Raw genomic sequence first — 13,106 nt, 5'->3', positions numbered from 1 at the left:
TTACTTTTGTTTAGATCATCTCTCTATATCTGTTTCCTCATTTCTGAGTTAGTAATTGCCAGATATCATATAATCTAAAAAAATGAATTCTACTTGTATAAATAAATTTTTCTGTTTTTATATAAGTGCCTTTCTGATTTTAGCATTTATCTTATGTGCGGTGTGAATATGTCTTCTTTTTGAGTTAAACCATTGATTTTATATATCTTGTGAATTTTGTAAATTCACTGGCAGAACAAACCTGAATTACTGCACAGAAATCCATCCTCACTTTTGGAAAATCAGTTTGGAATGTAAATCTTATTGACAGCAGGGGAGATGACATCCATGTCTTAAGAAAAGGCAGTCGGCCATGTTTTAATAACACTGTTGTTGATATTATGCTTGACAGAACTGAGGCCACATTTTAGCCTTGCATCTGAGAGTGATACAGCAGATCAAGAAGACTTGGATGCAGAAGATGACCATGAGGAACAGCCTCCAAATCGAATTGTCCGAAGACCTCATGCCATCCTTGAAGATGCTGTGGCTACCTCAGGGGTGAGCACGCTCAGTTCTACTGTATCCCACAATTCCCAGAATGCTCACCGATCACTGAATGTACAGCTTGGAAGAATGAAAATAGAAACTAATAGGTAAGTCCTATTCTGACACGGGTAGGTTTCTTTTTTCTGACTTTAAGTGCTTGTGTTTTGGGTCTACTTCACAGTTTGGTCCACAGAAAATACAAAATATGATTCCTTTAGCCCATCCATGTAAACTTGATTTAAAGCCTTTCTTTGTGAGAGAGAGAGAGAGAGAGATTTATTTATTTTAGTCTCTTTAGTCAAATACATTTTCTGTTTCTACCAATTCAAGCCCCCTGCTTTATCACCCACTGCACTGAGGCTTTTGGAGTCACTTTGGTGTAACCTCATGGACCGCCTTGGACACAGACTCGGAGCAGCATGTGCCGTCCAACAGATAGCTGAAAGACAGACAGAAAGCCCGTGTTCTTCAAAGCCCAGGATTTGGAATATCAAGTTCTTTCAGGAGAGGAAGGTCTCTGTTCTTGAGGAGATAAAACTAATGGTGCAAAAGCTTTGCATTTTAGAACCTTAAAAGGATGATCAGTTGACTACATGTGTGATTCTATTTTATTTTTAATATGGTGTGTTATATCTGGAGTTTAATTTTTCTTTGGAGTTTGATAACATAGAACCTACATGATCAGGTTATTAAGTGAACAGTAAATATTTCCTGTTCTTCACAGATGTTGGCACAGTTCAAGGTCTGACTCTTGATGATTTATAGCTTCCTGTGCCAGCTACAGTTGACATGTGGGCAACTGGGATTACAGCGAAAAAAATATTTTTTTGTTTTTAGCAAATCAATAGAAGTTGTTCAAATATTTAGAAACCTTAGTTGAAAATTCTAATTGTTCACCAGGGAGGTAAAACATGTATTTCTGCTCATAAGTTTATGTTTCTAAGGTTAAGCTTGAATACCAAGCTTAATACAAGTAGTGCAAAACTCATCCTATATTTAGAAACATGAATTGCGGTTTCACGATTAAGTAACTCCATACATATCTTCCGTGATGTGCATATAGAAATCCTTCTGAATAAAGGGAAAGTGGCTTTCAGACTGCCATACCCCAATCTTGTCCTTTGAGGTTTTCCCCAGCTCTTTACTTGCCATCTCTACTGCTTAATAGAAAAGAGTTTGAGTCTTTTTGACCTTTGACATGTCTGTCTAAAGCATTGTGACCCTTATTTCCTCCTTTTCTCAAGTAATAAATAATCCAATTAGGATACTCAGTCAGTTACAGTAGGTAGTAACTTCAGTCATTTCTCTTTAGTTGACTCTCTGTCCTCCGATCCTGAATGGACTTGGTTTCTATACCCCTTACCGATCTCCGGAGGAGAAAGTTCACTCATTACTGTTTTGGTCCAGCCACCCACCCCACTCTGCCCTTGGCTTCCAGTCAGAATTTTACAGACAGTAAAGCTACTTTATTTACCAATGAGCTGGTATATTTGCTCCCCTGGCCCTAAAACCTTCTGTCTACAGAACTGAGGCTTATGTCAATAGAACCTGCCTCTCCTAAATTAAATGTAGCCATTTCCGTCTCTCCTTCGCCCATCTGCGTTTCCTGTCTTACCACCCTGTCCCCGCCCTCTGTCCACCATGCTTGTGCCATCTGCAGTCCCCAAGGGCTGCTCTTTGCCAACCGCCTTGTTCAAGGCCTCACCCATTTTCTGAGGGTATCAGCTATCTGGAGGCCTGCTGCCCACATGTGCCCATCTCTGTAAAAAGGCTCAGCTTTGCCACATTTCTTTATTGCATTAGGAGGAATTGCATTTTTCACAAAAGCCCACACCGTTATGCTTTTTCGCTACATATTTACACTTAAATCAGTGAAACCTACAGGATCATCAGCCTCCTTTATCTTTTTCTAGGACTATCTCCCACAGCTTCTCCATCACCCCCGGAAAAGTGAGCCGAGGCCCAACATTCACTTCACATGATTAAAGAGAGGGCAGCTGCTGTGGCACAAGTCCTAAGCAACGGCAGTAAGGGACTGGTCATGCCTATACTGGCCCTTTGTTTTCAGTTGAATATTACCTGATATATTGGGGTACATTTATTGCAAAACAAGCTTAGAAAAAGTGTTTTTAGGAAAGGTTGTAGCCCTCATGTTAGAAATCTTATATTTAGGACAACGATATTCAACCTTTTTCATCTCATGGCACACATAAACTAATTACTGAAATTCTGCGGCACACCAAAAAATAGGTATAATTTTGAATCATTCACACCAGACAGCTGTTGTTGTGTTGGCTGTTGTTACTTGATTTGACAGGCTAAGGGAAAACAGGTTAGTGCCCCTGACTAAATCGTCAGGTATTGCATGTGTTGAAAATTTTCACAGCTGGCCAGTTGAGTCACTGCGTTAGGATAATTACTGATGAAAGTAAATCAGGTTTATCCAGCTCTTGATTATTAGATCAATAATACTAAATGGGAAAGGTAACAAAATGGCCTTAGAATTTATGTTTTAAGTTAACATAAAAACATTCAAACCTGTAAAGAATTTTTGTGAGTTTATTTGAGCCAAACTGTCGAAAATTGCTTGGGAAGTAGAATCTCTCTGTGTATTGGGATAATGCTTCAGAGAATGGCGGTTTTTCATCTACTTTTATACATTGCAATAAAAGAAGATGTAGATGGGTTACATGAAATCTATTGGTGATAGATTAGAGAGGCGGGAGAAAGCAAAGGGGAGGTACCTCTGGGATTGGATAAAAAGTAAAATGATAGACACATACTTAGGTGGGTGCAGGATAGTTAAAAGTCAACAATTAATATGATAACAATAACAATTAAGGAATGTATGGCTCCTGTCTTGGTGCCAAGGGCATTTGGTTGTGGCCTGAGGGGTCTGGAAAAAAGGGAAGTTCAAGTTACCCTGACATTTCAAGGATATGTTATCATAGGTGCAAAAAGACAGATAGGCTCAGTTAAGGTAAAGGTTGACCTTGTCAGGGAAGATACTGGCCTAGGAGGTGACTACCCACCATAACTGCTTTTAGTTAACGTTTAATTTCAGACCATCCTTTAGGTCTGAGTTTGCAAGACCGCCATGCAGGCCTCCCCTGAGCTTGTCAGGTTAGCAAGTGGCCCCTTTCGTCCACATTTACTTACATTTAAACATTTGCTTACATAAAATGTCCTGATGATAATTAACTTCACACAGAGAGGTGGGACAGTAATGAATTTAGTTCAAATGTAACTCAGGAGGAGCTGAATGGTTATCTAATTTTCCTATTCTACAATTCTGGAATTACATGTCCCCACCATCCGAGTTAAAAAGTTCACAGATCCTTGCCAAACTTCCGGAAGGGAGGCAGCAAATGCCTTGGTTTCTAAGGATTTTCCTACTGATGGTACTGAAGACAAAGTAAAAATAAAACTTATGGACTGGATATAGCTGAAAATAAATAATTTTGAGAGATGGATTGGGGACAAATGAGGTGGCCTGTCAATACGTTGCTTCCAATGTTAGGTTCTGGTTTTAAAGATAAAAAGGAAATAATAGAGTCTGGATAACCATCGGTTAGATTCTAGAAAGTTTCACTGTGCTCTTTGAGGAAACAATAAGAATATACCATCACTATTCCATACATGTAGATGAGCAAGGAAGACAAAAATATATACCAGATCAAAAAATTGCCAAGTTAAAAATTCATATTGAGCTTACTATCCATTTCTTCGAATATCATTCCTGTCAGCGTAGATAAAAATCTCCCTTCATCCTTCCCTCCCTCCACTTCCAGTTCTTAATTCCGCCTAAGTGTTCACCGCTTACGGTAAATAACCTGTCTTCCTCACAGGCTTTCTCTGGCTGCCCCCACTTGTTTTCTTTTTATTTTGCCTCCCCTGCCTACTCCACAAGGTTCCTTTCTCCTACCCGAGGGCCACAGTTCTCTGTGTCCTGTTGGGGGTAGAGGAGGGAGACCCCGGGGGTCAGGAAAGTACCCCTCCTGAGCCCTGGGAGGACTCTTTCCCAGGGCCTGAGACTGCAGCAGGCAACAGAATCGCCATTATTAAAGGCCAAGCATTTTAGCTACGTTGTCTCATTTAATGCTCACCGTCATTCTTCCAGGAAATTTTCCTTTTACCTTTTAACAAATGACAAAACTGAAGCCCAGCAGGGTGAAGTACAGGAAGTACAGGCTGAACCTGGACGTTCCCAGAGCCGTTATTCAGTTGCCCTAGGTGCTGCCTTTCAGAACATGATAGCTGATGCAGAAACAAAAGAATCTGGTCCTGAGTTAAATCTGTCAATGCTCAGAAAAGGAAATGCTGTTTTCTAAGAGCTGTAGTGTATGCAACAATTTATCCTGAAAATCTTATGGATAATTATATATCTTAAAATAATAATTCCTAATCTAAATTACTCAAAGATAGTTTTCTAAAAAATCAGAACATCTATCTTCATCACGTGGAACGTTTTGACAGAGAACAGTGTTAGAAAAGACAAGTAGGTTACCAGTTGGCTCTCAGTTGCATGATGAACCTTCCATGGGTAAGGGCCATGGTATAAATGATACCTTAGTTTCTCCTTGTTTCTTTGGAAAATGCATTAGATGCCAACTAGGAACTGAATGTACCAGGAACACAGCTATCCTTTTACTCACTTCGCCACTTCCTGAGAAGGGAGAGGAATAATATAACAACCACAGTGATCAGTAACATTTATTGAATCATGTGCCAGATACTATAGGTGACCTCACCTATAGTTACTTCTCAAATATTCATAGTTTTAAAAAATGACTACCTTTCTCCTTTGCACTGATTATTGTATTATCCATATTGACCAACGTTTTTTGATAAGGGGCCATACATGTAAAATATAGGTCTGTTCAACTAAACATATATAGAGTATAATTTTTTTTGCCATTAATGGGCATAAAAGAAACAATAGAACAACATCTCTGAAGATTTGGTGGACAGTTGGGGGTGGAGGTTTTGAATTCTGGTCTGGACGCACACTCTTCTAGAGCTTTGCTGCTCAACATGGAATCTTGTGGACCAGCAACAGGAGTACCGCCTGGGAGCTCCTTGGAAACGCAGAATCCCAGACCTCCCAGAGCTACTGGATCAGAATCTGCATTTCAATGAAATGCCAGGGGTGTCTGCTCACTGTAGCTTGAGAAGCCCTCGAATAGAAGGTCACTCTGGCTGCTCCGGCTTTATTACCTTGTCAATCACTATAATTTTCTCCTGCAGATTACTGGAAGCGTTGGTTCAGAAAGAGAAAGAATTACAAGCACTCCTTCATTATGCTATTGAAGAAAAGGACCAAGAAATTAAACACCTGAAGCTTAAGTCCCAACCAATAGGTGAATAAGAAAATTTTAAAGTAAAACTGTTCAACCAGGCTGCCACAGAAAACAAAGCCAACAGGCAGTTTCATTTCATGGCTTAGTCAGCATCTGTGACTTGTACCACAACTACAAAGAGATTGCTTTTAATTCTTAATTATAGCAAGTTATCATTTCTTTTAAGTGCAGTAAAAATAAGATGATTCATAGCCATCTTTTCCTGAAATTATAAATTATTGAGTAAATAATTTATTCTTTATTCTTTTTAAAGATTTCATAATGAGACGACTGGAAGAAAATAATACTGTTTTTGTCATTTTTGCATTTGTATTCTGTGTATTCTAGCTTTTTTCATATTATTGCAAATAGTGGGAAAAGATTATTGTAATTATCTGGTTAATTACACTCATCTTAGTTGCATGAAAAACAGTACAATTTTGGTACACCAAGTTTATTCTAAGAAACTATAAAATTGATGAGAAAGTTAAAGGTGGGAGTATCATTACATTCTTGCTTCTGACTCTCCATTTCTTAGTAGATTAAATACTCTTTAAGCATTTTATTTATAGTTCATACTGCCAATCTTGATTGTTTCTATTAATTATTTAGAGCAAAATCTTTTAAAGTATTAATGACCTCTCTTAGGTGAAGCTAAGAATGCTCCCCTTTCCTCCAATTCTCTCCTAGATATTCCTGGATCACCTGCACATCGCTCAACTGCTGGCAGAAATACTGAAGATTCTAAACTTACTGACTGGCTGAGAGAAAATGGAGCTGATGAAGACACTATAAGTCAGGTAGAGGAAACTGTGGGACAAGCATTATTTCTCTTCATTTCATAATGTTAAGTGTCCACTATATGCTAGGCACAGGGGATACACTGGTGAGCAACTTAGACCCCGAGCTGCCCTCCTAAGGCTTACAGACTAAGGTGGGCTGACAATCCTATATAATAAAAGGGTAATATGGAAATAGACCGAACGGCAGAACAACCTAACAACTAACCAGAGCATAATATGCTAATGATATGCTAAGGCTGCTCAACCACTCACTATGACATGCACTGACCACCAGGGGGAAGATGCTCCGACTGGTAGGTTAGATTGCTGCTGGGGTCCAGCCAATCAGGACCCCAGCAGCAAGCTAAGATGAGCTAGATACGCCCTGGAGCCCTCCCGCGGTCCCTCCCCAGCCCGATCGTGCACCGGTGGGGTCCTTCAGCCTGACCTGCACCCTCTCTCAATCCAGGACCCCTCAGGGAATGTCATAGAGCTGGTTTCAGCCCGATCCCACAGGCCACTCCCCTTGGGAGGGCACCAGACACAGGGATCATGGCTGATGAGTGCTGCTGCAGCAGCGCAAGCCTCTTCCGATCGGGACTGATTGGGCGCCAGCCCGTGGCAGGCACAATGGAGCTGGGATGAGTGGGAGCAGCAGGTAGGAGCTGCAGGAAGTGTTGGACTGTGGGTTTCGGCCCGATCCCTGCAGGCCACCCAGAGAGACCCTACCCATGCACAAATTCGTGCACCGGGCCTCTAGTAATCAAATAATTCCACAGATAAAAGTATAATGATGCTCTGGTAAATTCTGTAAAAGAAAGGTTATCAGATGTTATGAGACAGAGGGAGGGAGAGGTTGGGGAAGGTGCTTTGAGAAGGAATAAACTGAACCATCTATATGTATGTACTAGAGGTCCGGTGCACAAAATTCGTGCACGGGAGGATGTGTCCCTCAGCCCGGCCTGCACCCTCTCCAATCTGGGACTGCCCGTTTAGGCCCGGTAGGATCGGGCCTAAACGGGCAGTCAGACATCCCTCTCACAATCCAGGGCTGCTGGCTCCCAACTGCTTGCCTGCCTGCCTTCCTGATTGCCCCTAACCGCTTCTGCCTCCCAGCCTGATCACCTCCTAACCACTCCCCTGCCAGCCTGATTGATGCCTAACTGCTCCCCTGCCAGCCTGATTGCCCCTAACTGCCCTCTCCTGCAGGCCTGGTCACCCCTAACTGCCCTCCCCTGCAGGCCTGGTCCCCCCCAACTTCCTTCTTCTGCCGGCCTGGTCACCCCTAACTGCCCTCTCCTGCAGGCTTTATTGCCCCCAACTGCCCTCCCTTGCAGGCCTGGTCCCTCCCAACTGCCCTCCCCTGCTGGCCTGATCACCCACAACTGCCCTCCCTTGCAGGCCTGGTCCCTCCCAACTGCCCTCCCCTGCTGGCCATCTTGTATGTTGGAGTGATGGTCAATTTGCATATTACTCCTTTATACGATAGGATAGAGGCCTGGTGCACGGGTGGGGGCTAGCTGGTTTGCCCTGAAGGGTGTCCTGGATCAGGGTGGGGGTTCCCTTGGGGTGTGGGGCGGCCTGGGCGAGGGGCCTGTGGTGGTTTGCAGGCCAGCCACGCCCCCCAGCGACCCAAGCGGAGGCCCTGGTATCTGGGTATTATTTATCTTCTATAATTGAAATTTTGTAGCCTTGAGAGGAGGCCTGGGCCAGCCAGGGTGTGCAGGAAGCTTGTCTTCCTCCATTGCCGGGGAAACCCAAGCCTCCTGTTCGCTCCGTGGCCACAGCCATTTTTGTTGGGTTAATTTGCATACTCACTCCTGATTGGCTGGTGGGGCGTGGCTTGTGGTTGTCGCGGAGGTATGGTCAATTTGCATATTACTCTTTTATTAGATAGAATTGGATGGGCAGTCACGAAGGGGAAATCATTCAAGTGTAGAATATGCAAACAATAATCTTTGTCATCTAGAACCCTTAAGGAATTTTATATTTTTGAATTGAAAATAATGAAAAGTATAGAAATCATGACAGAACTGAAATAATTTTCTCTTTTGTGTATTAACTTTTTAATTCTCTTGTGACATTATTAAACTCCACTGGGCATTGACTCTTTATTGAAATGTAATAAAATAGATCTATTTAATGAACTTATATCAGGAACACTTCCTGTATAAGTCATATTATATCTATAATAACCTAATTCTTCTCTGCTCCTTATGGACTTTGTAATCAATCTGAATAGCATTTGTTTATGTTTAAGACTACATATGTGTATACACATATTTACACAATAAGAGGTTATATTTTTGTTATTTTATAGAAAGGGTCTCTTAATACATATTACATTGATTTCAGTTTTATATTTAAATCTTAAAAATAACTGTGAATAAAGATGTCTTTTCTTTTGACTTGATAATTTATTAGACCACTAAAATGTAGGGTCTCCTTAGAAATCTGCATTTAACAACTTACTGCTACATACATTTAAACAACTCTCTTGCCTATGGAAAGTAATGCATGCAATCAAGTTCTCCAAAATATCCCTCTTACTGGGACTCAGCTCTCAATTAAGGAGTAGCAACTGATGATCCTCTAAATCATTGCCCCCGTTTTTTAGAATTAAAATTAAAAGCTTCAGTTTAAATTCAGGACTCTGATTTTCTAATAATTATTTGAAAGTACCTTTTATGAGACATGAAAAGTAAGTTCAGAATTAAGTGTAAGCACTACTTTTTCTGGAACACTTCTTATCTACTCGAGAAAAATAAAGCTACCCAGCAGCAAACCTCTTAAAGACAACCATTATCTTCTGAGCAGCACATGTAATTAGCCATTTAGAAATTCTGTTGCTTACAGTCTTCCTGCATTTGTAAGTCATGGATGTATCTCTTTGTATTATTTTGTCATAGGGGGGAACTTTCTACTAATAATTCCAGAAGGTTATATTTTTAGTGGATTTGCTTTTAAATTCATGTTTAATTATTGCCAATGTTTACATTATGGATGGAGTTTGCTATTAAAGGTGTATAAAGCATCTAATTTTTATGCATATATTACTTTATCCACAGTTCTTGGCTGAGGATTATTCACTAGTGGATGTTCTCTACTATGTTACACGTGATGACTTAAAATGCCTGAGACTAAGGTATCACTTTTCTTTCTGTTCAGTTGTCATGATGGCAAGAGCCCTGGGCTGAGATCAGGAAGTCTGGGTCCCTGCACTCCTGGGCCGACCTCTCAGGTTCTCATTTGCTCTGAGTAAACTGAGTTGGTTGGACCAGACTATTATTGAGAACCTTAGTAACCAATATTTCCGTATTAGTAAATGCAAATCAACTGGAAGAATATTTTTTATAATAATTCAGACTAAGACCATGCAGTTATTCTAAAGCTGCCTTAAACAAATCCCCCAATTTTGTTCATGATCGTACCATACTTGGAAATATTAGGATGGGGTGCAGATTTGCCATCTAAATACCTGGTATAATCTGATACAGTTTCCTGTAATAATTAGTTTTTTTAATCTGGCCAAGCATATGCATAATTTTCTCACACCAGTCCGTCTTTGTCTAACAAAGACATTTCAAAAATGCTGAAAACCTTTTTGCTTTGGGACCTGGTAGATTGTGGGAGTGGAAAGGAAAGGCATGGAGGGATGATGAGAAAATATGTACAAAAAGAACACATAATGACTAATAAGACTTTGGGATCTTCATGTTCTGATCAGAGCAGTTTGAAAGCTAAGCAGTCACTTTTCTTTTACAAGGGCAATGTTGGAATGAAGTGTTCCCTTCCCCATGTTCTTGTGTCTTTAAACAGGGGAGGGATGCTCTGCACACTGTGGAAGGCCATCACTGACTTTCGGGACAAGCAGAGAGACAAACAGACTTGACTGTCACTCCTTTGTTTCCAACCTCCCTGGAGATTCTAACAATTAACACAGCACTGATCTTGGAAGGAGGGAGAATCCCAGGGAGAGGAGAAAGAAGCTGCACTTTAAACCCAGTATTTGTTTACTCGTGATAAAAAAAAAAAAAATACACTGAAATTTCCTAAATGCTTCTATTTCTATAATTCATAAGGACTTTTTGTAAGGACTCTCACTAGGATGTTTAGGATTATTTTACTCTAAACATTTTAATGGAAATATTTTGAACTCAGCAGCTACTGACTAGACTTCAGCCAAATGTTTATTTCACACAAAATGGATGTAACATTTCATGTGATTGTGCATCACTGGAACAAAACCAAAATGTGACCACAACTTTTTAGGTTTATGTGTGTTTGTAATATGCTCTAATAATCTGAGTAGAAATGCATAATTTCAATGGTTGCATAAAGTTTATGTTTTTTTTAATATGCAGAATCTGAGCAATGGTTTATACTTATCTGTGTTAATTGTAATATTGATACATTTTGTAACTTAAGTTTCTGGCCTATAGTACATTGGTTTGAGTCATTTTTGTTACTACTGAACTGTACCAGTTGCACATGCCTGAATCATAGTAAAGTTAGCTTGTTCTAAAGCTATCCATTGTCTCATATTTACTTTAAAAAGTAAAAAAGACTATCAACATACTGTTTTGATAAATTCTAAATAATTCTCATTTTGTTTAGCCAAACTACTGTATTAAATTTCTAGTTGTTTCTTCAGCTATAACATTAAATAGAATCTGTCTTTTACTCAAGTAATCGAAGAAAACCTATATTCAGGTTCTTCCTCATGGCAACAGAGTGGTTAAGAAAGACGGAAAAGGAAAAAGAAAATAAAAGAAAGTCACTGTATTTTTCTCAAAGCCCTGAGTTATCTTGAATGACTATTGTGTATCTCAAGGGGCCTACAAACAGCATCTCAGTGGAGAACACTGCCTTTTCTATCTCCTTAATTTCTCATATTGAGGGAAATATTTTATTTTAAGGTGAATATTATATTTTATAAGCCTGCCTGTATTAAAAGGATGAAGTCTGAAGTTCTTCGATGGATCAATGAGATAAACAAATTTCTTGAATACAGAGGAAACTGTTTAGTATGCAAGATAAAAATAATACAGAGCTGTTCACTTGGCCCATATGTAACAGTCTTTGATAAAACAGGAGTTATCTTTATTTCTTTTTCTTTTCTTTCTTTCTTTTCTTTTTTTCTGCAAAAAGCTTTATTGTTTCATTTGGTTCAGTGCATGGGAGAGAGCTTCAGGGTGGTTAAAAGAATGACTAGTAGTTTCAGGGAGAGGCTCAGGTAAAAGCCAGACACCGGGAGAACGCAGACGGGCCTCTCAAAGGCCTCTGGGCTCCAGAGGCTCCTAAGTCATGCTTGAGGGTGAGCCCAGCCCAGCCTGGAGGCTGGCCAGCCTGGGGATGTTAGTCAGGTGTAGCCCATTTTCTCCTCACCCATGAGTGGTTCTCAAGGAAGTCTCAGAGAGTCTTCGGGCAGAACCCAGGGCCCGGTTCAGGTTCCTCTCCAAGGCCAGGCGGCCTCCATGGCATCCTGAGTTTTGCCCACTCACCTTGGGGAGGCTTCAGCACATCCTGGAAGAGAATACGGCCATCGTGCTGGTTTTGCAACTTTAAGAGACGCTCAGAGCCCTCGGCTTCTTTTCCACCAACTCGTGGACCCATGGCCTCGGCCTCTAGAGCCACATCGTTGGTGGAAATAGAAGCCCAGAGAGAGGTAGGTGTGGGAGGCCCGCAGATGCAGGTTGGCCTGGCAGTTGACCGCAGCCTCCACCTCAGTGGAATAATTCTGACGAATTTGGGAGCTCATGGTTGTTGGGCAATAAAGAGTTAAAGTAGAAAAAAACAAGACAAAACAAAACAGTGTATTGGCTGGTCTCTGAGGTGGTTCTGAGGGTGGTGACTGGATAAGATGCAGGAGGGTGGTCAGAGGCTGGAAGAAGGGGTGTCCCTGGGCCTGTTCCGTCCAAACACTGTTGAAGCAAGAGACTGGGACTGCCGAGGGCACTGCCGCCGAGTCATCTTTATTTCTATGTGAAAATCCGGGTACAATATATTTTATTTTATTTTTGTTTTTTAAACTTTTATTTTTATTGTTGACATTATTATAGATATCCCCATTTAGGTATTCGATGATCCAGAAAGTTCTCACCAGTATTTTCTCTTTTGATATTTGCAACAACATAGCTGCATCTTTGTTTGTTTTACTTCCCAATCCTGAGGACAGGTAGCCGCCCTGCCCCCTTGCACCCCGTGGGAAATTTTGAGGGAGGTGAAGTGTAAATTAAGTGACAAGTCATTTCATTCATACTGAAATACAGGGTAACTTCTTTATGAAGCCACGGTTCATCTGCCCGATAATAATGGTGAACCCATGGTCAACCAACTATTTTATTTTTTTCATCCTCACGCAAGGAGTGAGGATATTTTTTAAAATATATTTTTATGATTTCGGAAAGGGAAAGAGAGATGGAAACATCAATAATGAGAATCATTGATCAGCTGC

The 13,106-nt window shown here is 40.7% G+C and overlaps 1 protein-coding gene across 2 annotated transcripts in view; it reads left to right on the top strand.

Annotated features, from left to right (window-relative positions):
• Nucleotides 1–11,479, top strand: part of MAP3K5 (mitogen-activated protein kinase kinase kinase 5) — a 159,124-nt gene extending 147,645 nt beyond the window's left edge. Inside the window, exons 25-29 of one of the 2 annotated variants that reach the window (XM_079780409.1) lie at nt 392–635; nt 5,776–5,888; nt 6,558–6,667; nt 9,718–9,794; nt 10,469–11,479. In XM_079780409.1, the coding sequence (XP_079636535.1) occupies nt 392–635; nt 5,776–5,888; nt 6,558–6,667; nt 9,718–9,794; nt 10,469–10,541 (617 nt within the window). In that variant the 3' untranslated portion in view covers nt 10,542–11,479. The remainder of the gene's footprint in view (nt 1–391; nt 636–5,775; nt 5,889–6,557; nt 6,668–9,717; nt 9,795–10,468) is intronic. The other variant, XM_079780408.1, reaches the window with a different exon arrangement.
• Nucleotides 11,480–13,106: the final 1,627 nt, after the last annotated feature.

The sequence above is a fragment of the Cnephaeus nilssonii genome (genome assembly GCF_951640355.1).
Source record: "Cnephaeus nilssonii genome assembly, chromosome: 9".
Lineage (NCBI taxonomy): Eukaryota > Metazoa > Chordata > Mammalia > Chiroptera > Vespertilionidae > Cnephaeus > Cnephaeus nilssonii.
This window is presented reverse-complemented; position numbering and strand designations above follow the sequence as displayed.